General features: G+C 35.4%; 1 protein-coding gene across 1 annotated transcript; it reads left to right on the forward strand.

Annotated features, from left to right (window-relative positions):
• Positions 1–1,333: 1,333 nt before the first annotated feature.
• LOC127630916 (L-rhamnose-binding lectin CSL2-like) lies at positions 1,334–5,252 on the forward strand. The gene is made up of 12 exons (XM_052108785.1): positions 1,334–1,436; positions 1,609–1,653; positions 1,991–2,035; positions 2,133–2,262; positions 3,166–3,275; positions 3,359–3,403; positions 3,595–3,730; positions 3,859–3,974; positions 4,310–4,354; positions 4,543–4,681; positions 4,770–4,879; positions 5,029–5,252. Coding segments are annotated over exons 1-12 (1,014 nt in total). The 5' UTR covers positions 1,334–1,345; the 3' UTR covers positions 5,031–5,252.
• Positions 5,253–7,236: the final 1,984 nt, after the last annotated feature.

Genomic DNA, 7,236 nt, shown 5'->3' on the forward strand with positions numbered 1-7,236 from the left:
TTCCTGGATAGCTTGCTCCGCATGCCCATTTGTATGGGGGTGGAACCCAGAGGACAAACTCACTATAGCCCCCAGCTAATGCCAACTAGACAGCCGCTAAGGCCAACTAGACAGCCAGTAGTTCCCGGCTACCAAAGTCATAATTCCGTTCTCCTGGTGTTAGTCAGTGTGAACAGAACGCACAGCATATTTCCATCTAAGTGAGATCAGTGTGAGTATCACAGTATCACAGCAAGATCCTCCAAGTCAACAACTACCTTTGTCAAGCATTGCCAACATGTTCAACATCTCTCGCCACATTTCCCGCATTTCTCTGTGCAAATCGACTTCCTAGCTCGTAGCCCATTCAGGGGCATCAGCTTGAGCATATAAGTGTCTTTTAATGTCTCCAGAGCCTGAGGATTTTTAATTCTTTGACATGTTGTCCTCCTAGAACAGTTATGGAACAGAGTGAATTGAATCTCACCGGTTTATATGATTAAACGTATTAAAACTAACAAAGTGCGCAGAGCTTGCCGTTGACGATGTGTGTTGTGAAAAGTGCTATACAAATAAAAATGACTTGACTCAACTGTTACAAACGAACAAAACGGACTCAAAAACACCTCTCAAGAGCATGGCAAGAAGGGTGGCATGGGGTGGCAGCTGCCACCCTAAAAATGAGCTTTGCCACCCCAACACAGTGGAGGCGGTGCGCAATGGCTTAACCTGTCTATGTCACGCACATTCCGCACATTTACAACGTTCCGCCTCATCCACCCCCCCACACATCCCAAGCAAAACAGATAACTAATAACTTGCGTCTCGCCAGCTAACATCAATCTGTTTATTTAGATTTAAATGTTTATTTAGTTCAATAACAAATTGCTTGCAAGTTAATTTTTCTCCACAATTATTGAAGTTGAGATTGCACGCACCCATGTCTGTAAATTCCATATTGTAGATGAATGCTGTTCTTGTAATACTAGAAATGTGATTGTCAACTGACAAATATATGTCAAGCCTCAACCCCAGGTCTTTAACTATAGATGACGACATAACATCATACGTCCATCGTGACACATATTATGTTTTAGCATGTAATTATGTTTTATTTATTGTTCAATAATTATTACCTCTTTTTTATCAGAATTTAGTAGAATGAAATTGCTTGTTCAGGACAGTGTTTGCACAAGGCAGTGGCAGTTTTGTGCAAAGTCATTTCTTTATAAGTATATATTTACTCTAAAATGAGTAAACATTTGAGGGGAAAAAAAAGGTGTATTCCAAACCTGTTTTCCAACTTCCTGGATTTTTTTTTATTGAAAGATCAGATACCAAACTGTATAAATATGGATCAACTCAAATGATTCCAAAATCAGAAGTTACATTTCCAGCTTTGACAGCAACAGCTTCCAGCATCACCATGTTCTCTCTTAATGTTATATTACTTACAGGTAGATTTTTTTAAAAGAAGAAGAACACTAACATAGTTCAAGTTTGAGATATTGTAACAGTACTGTTTGGATTTTGTTTTTCTGTTTAAAAAATTGTGGATTCAGAATTTGTCTAATGGTTAATATTTACATTTCACAGGTATTTAAAGAACTGTCATTTGTTCTCTTTCAGTGCTACTTCTAAACTCCAGTGTGCTGATATCTGCTGACACTGCAGGTACTTCAGTTACTCAACCAAATTGATTTGACATGCTAAGAATCCTGAACACATTTAACTGTGTAAACACTTCTGACTGAAAGGCATACTGTTATTATGGGTAAAATTACAACCAAAACTATAAAATGTGATGCAGTAACTGTGCAGGGTGTGTGCAGGAGGGATATAAAAGTCACTTTTTATATGGTTCATTAGTTTTGTTCAAGGCTAGATTAGCTTAGATTGATTCATTTATTCATTTGTAATTTCCCTTCCTATTATTTTAGTCTTTCCTACAACAAAGTGAGATTTTTTTTTTTTCTTCAATCCCTTAAAGCTGAAATCTTTTACTTTCCAGAGACAGCAATTGCGTGTGATGGGGATGTCCAGCGTCTACAATGCTGTAAGATGTTGGTTTGTTAAAGATTCAATAGCAACAAAACAAATTAAGTCAAAATAACCCAAAATAACCCTTACTCTTATGCTTTTGTTATATTCAGATGTTGGTGTGATCCATGTACAGTCTGCAACGTTTGGCCGCACAAGTAGCCAAATTTGTAGCGTTGGTCGACCAGTGAGTCAAACATCAAATATTAAGTGTTCCATGGACATTTCTATCATCTCGAAGCGGTAAAGATCTTCTTTAAATTATATAACTATATTATCTAACACACCATACTGTATATAATACAACATCTGTTCCCAATTACATGGTTTTCATTGCAACTTCAGATCATAGACAATCCTGTGGACTGCCTCTAAAAAGCCAATTTTGTTTATTTATTTTTCCGAAGGTCAAATTGATCAATTAGGTAACCATTTGCATAACAGTGCTTGTGTTACACATATTACACATGACCAGAGTTAATTACAGTAACAAGAACATTATATACAGCATATCATTATTTGAGCGTTATATGGGTGTATTTACTTTGCACAACAATAGTACTGCCTGAATGTGGTGTTTTTGTGTGGCCTCTGGGTGCTCACAAGATGTGTAAGGTCCTCCAAAGAATTAAGGTTATGTAGGGCCAATCTGATTCATAGCAGACAAAGCGAACATACTCTGGCACCACTGATCAAACATTTTATGGATTTACACATTTGTATGTATGGGCCTGTATTCATTCTGTGGAATATATATTATGGATTATATTTCATTTATATGTCAATTTAGTGACATATATTGAGGCTGATAGGTCATTTCACTAAGTATTTATTATTATTTTTTTTATGTTTTATGTATGTTTTAGTCACCACTTGGTATACATGGCAGTTGCTATATTCTGCTTTGTTTTCCATGTCTGTAAAAAAGCCTGTGCTTCTATTCTGTACTGTACATTTAAATAATTTATTCCACAGTGGTCGATCTCGGTGTGAAAAACTTCTCTTCCTGTCTAAGTGGCTGGTTCTGCAGAATAAGCTACATATACAGACCAGATCTTTTGCCATTTAGTCAAAGGTCTGGATATGTGGGACTAGCCTTCCATAAAGAGAAGAAACTGTTAATGCATCTTGTTGGTCTTTAAACAGGTGTAATGGACTGAGAGAGTGTGAGATAAACACTCAAGGACTCACTGCAACAGATCCTTGTATTGGAACCTACAAGTACTACACTACAAACTACATTTGCGTCCCAGCAAGTGAGCTCTCTTCTCTTCCCCTTTTTGGCAGTATCCTGATCATTGTAAATGTCTACATTACTGTCACTGTCCTCTTTTTACAGAAACCAGTGTCACTTGTAATGGAGGATACAGTTACTTGTATTGTGGTGAGTACTGAAACATTTCCCATGATTAAGCTAATTTCATCCACATCGTCTCTGTTGTACCCAGTGAGGAAATGTTATGTAATGACTAACTCTAGTTCAAACTGTGATCAAACCAACAGGGTTGTCCTAGCGAGATGGCGTACATTTATTATTGGTTGTCAAATTTAGTAATCTTTTTTGTCTCCATGTAGAATACGGTAGAATTCAGATAAATACTGCAAACTATGGACGTACTGACAAAATCACCTGCTCTGAAGGACGTCCATCTAGTCAGACCCAAAACACCAACTGCTATTCTCCAAATGCACTCTCTCCTGTTGCAAAAAGGTGGTTCAGATACATTTCCTTGTTCATGCTAACCTGTGAACTCATTGCAGCAGGTTTCATTTTGCTGTACCCCATTATCTTTAGAAATGGCTAATGTAGCCATTTTTTTATTTTTTTTACACGTAAAGATGCAATGGGCAGAGAAGTTGTGAGGTGTTTGCGACACATACAGTCTTTACAGATCCCTGCATTGGCACATACAAGTACCTCACAGTTTCCTATTTTTGCCTCCCACCTGCAATCCGTGAGTATTCATTAACCAGTCTGCCATCAAATTCATTAATTATCCAGGCAGTGTGTTTATGATGTGATTTTATTCGATTCTAAAAACAAGAACTTCACAATGTTTAATGTGACAAGCACAATACAACACAAGTGAAAGCTTAAAATACATGTTTGGTTTATTATTTCTCACCGGCAAAGAACCGTAATAAACCACAGTTGCCACCAGACATGCTTTTAAAGACATGATAACAGCATTTAAATGGCAAACACAAAACAAACTTATTATAAACCAGTTTCATTAAAAGATAACAACATTTACTTTTAGAATTTCTTTATAACATCTGTTTTCTGTAGGTTCAACTCTGATCTGTGAACACCAAAATCAGACTCTGAGATGTGGTGTGTATCCTGTTTTTTACTTTTTGTTTTTAATTTCATATGAAATATAATGTATAATATATCTGAAATATCTGCTTTTGAAAAAAGCTAAAATATAATCAAAGATCATAGTACATCAGATCTTTTTTGCATTCAGTAGATATCAAATGCGAGATGTCTAATGTTTGAAGTTGAATTGTTGTTCTCAGAGGAAGGGACTCGTATTCACATTGACAGCGCTAACTATGGCCGAACTGACAGCAGCACGTGCTCTGCTGGACGACCTGCAACTCAGCTTGTCAAAACGGACTGCTATGCGGGAAATTCACTGGCAATAGTTGCTAAGGAGTCAGTTTGTACATGAAAAAACTTGTCCTGAATAATTCAACCCGTTTGCTAAGGATTAATTCATGAATTGACTTTTTTTACGGTGTAGATGTGAAGACAAAGATAGCTGTTCCATACGAGCCTCCAATGATGTCTTTTTGGATCCATGTAATGGCACATTCAAGTACCTGTACATCACATACTCCTGTGCGGCTGTCTGTGAGTATTACTGTCAAAGAACAAAGAAAATTGCTCTCATTTCTTCATCACATTTGTTTTCGTTTATTTCTCCTCGTGAAATCATGCATTAGTCTAGATTGCTGATAGTGTATTACTGTGTTGATGAAGATAACTTTCATATTTTACAGAATACAGCAGCTGATTTCGGAGATCAGGCTGTGATTTTGTGGATTTTAGTCTCTCCAATTCTCCATCAACCTCTCCATTTCCTCTGTGCTCATTGATTGGTAAACATGAGATTAAAGTGAATTAGCCAAATCTAAATCTGTGTTAATGTCTTTGGACATAAAAAAGCTTATGGCTTATAAAATGTATCGCTTTTTTTTTCATTGCAATAAATTCTTTGAAAATATTTGTATGTTTTATTTGCATTTATACATACAGGGAGACAAACAAGAAATTGGCTAAAGTGAAGAAAATTACAAACGTAAAAAAAATAAAAAGAGAATACATAAGTAAACAAGAGGGAACAGAAAGACGGCTAAACACAAGAGATTGATGAGTACAAATAAAGAACGGCAATATATGTGCAGCAAATAAATGGATACATTTTCAAAAGATAAGAGGGGAAAGGTAAGAGACTAACAGTGAATAAAAAATAATATATATATACTTTGTACTTGAGTTAATAGCAGTTTTTACACTGAAGGCATCGGGACAATAAATGATGGCAATGTTCTTTAGTGGTTTGCAGTGAAACTGCAGGTGTGTGTATGGGAGGATGAAGGAAAACAGGCAAAATAAATCCAATTCATTTTTCACTGTTTTGTGCATGATATGGGCATGAGATCTGTGGTATTTCCTCTTGAAACAGGAAGTTTGTGTGGGACACATCAAAGGCTTAAACAATATAAAATTAAAAATAGGCCAGTAGTTTTTGGTTTACTGCTCAGTGATAAACCATGCTTTGTTACTTGCTAGTTACAGGCAGCATTAGGGGGAGGAACATTCTCATTCTAGACCATGAACAATATTTTTGGTCCGCTTTCTTGGAAAGGCTTAGGATGATTCTAAGGGCCTGGACAGACCATCAGGGTCATCAGAACTCCCCAAAATTTCCTGCTCGCTTTTACTTTGAAGATCTATGGAGAGTGTTAAACATCTCATAAGGACAGAAATGACATTATAAATAGCGCTGATGAGGAAAAGACGAGAAAACAAATGTGTGTGGCGTTACTGTAGAACAACTGTTGTAACGGATGATTTGACCAAAATATTATAGATTCGTATTAAAACTATAAAAGGGGAAGGAGAAACTACATTTTATTATAACAAAGGCCATTTTAATCATAGATTTTAAATGTTTAGACTCCTTTTTAAAAAGAAAATATTATTGTTTGTTTTATAGAAACCTAGTTAAGTTAATCTATTTAATAATGATGATCCATGGTCAAACCTTCTTAGAAATAAAATAAAATCAAGAGCTATAAAGTCGGGACCTCTTTGAATTATGGGCCAATACAAGATTTTCACTAGATCTGTTCTATTCTAATGCTCTTGCTGGGGAAAATCTTGGTTTTGTTTTCAATCAGATATGTCTAGTCAAAGAGAAGACCCAGGTGAAATCTTATTTTTTTCAAAGTAAATGAACTCTAGAAACTCTTTTTCTAGAAGTAATTTAAATTTTGAAATAGTTTATATCTATTAAATTCTGAAAAATTCAGAGCAGGCACAAATGCATTTACACAGAAATGAAAATGGCATAAATAATCTGAGATTAATGTATTCATATAGAAATATAAAATTAATTAAAATATGAAATTATACCTTAAATGTTAAACTAAATTATGTAATATAACCTCTATCACGACAAAAACTGAGGCGGGTTAGAGCAGCCTTCATTTAGACTGGCTAAGGGGTGGAAAGTACTGAAAAATCACTCAAGTAGAAGTACTGTTACTTCCCAAAAAATGTAGTATGAGTAAAATTAGCTGTCCTAAAAACTACTCAAGAGTAAAACAGTAGCTCATTTAAAAGTACTCATGAGTAGTGAGTGAGTACTGAGTTGCAAAACCTTTGCCCCATTATAATGAACACTGTATGCTAACTTTAAAATACATCATTATCTATGATAAACTCTACATTAATCTGATTCCAAAAATAAAAGGGAGACATTACAACAGAAATGAAGAGAGTAAAAAGTTATTTTATCACCATTTTAATCATAATTTATGAAACGGTTACATTAAAATCAGTTTATGTGTCTGTATTTCCCTTAATGCCAACAGAGAGTTATTGTTGTGCATAAAACATGTTCAAACAATTCAAGGAATGCAAAAAAATGCAAAATAAGCAGGGTCACTTGGCACATCATGTCCTGCACATTAGAGGAGGTA

Source organism: Xyrauchen texanus, chromosome 37 (genome assembly GCF_025860055.1).
Source record: "Xyrauchen texanus isolate HMW12.3.18 chromosome 37, RBS_HiC_50CHRs, whole genome shotgun sequence".
NCBI classification, from domain to species: domain Eukaryota; kingdom Metazoa; phylum Chordata; class Actinopteri; order Cypriniformes; family Catostomidae; genus Xyrauchen; species Xyrauchen texanus.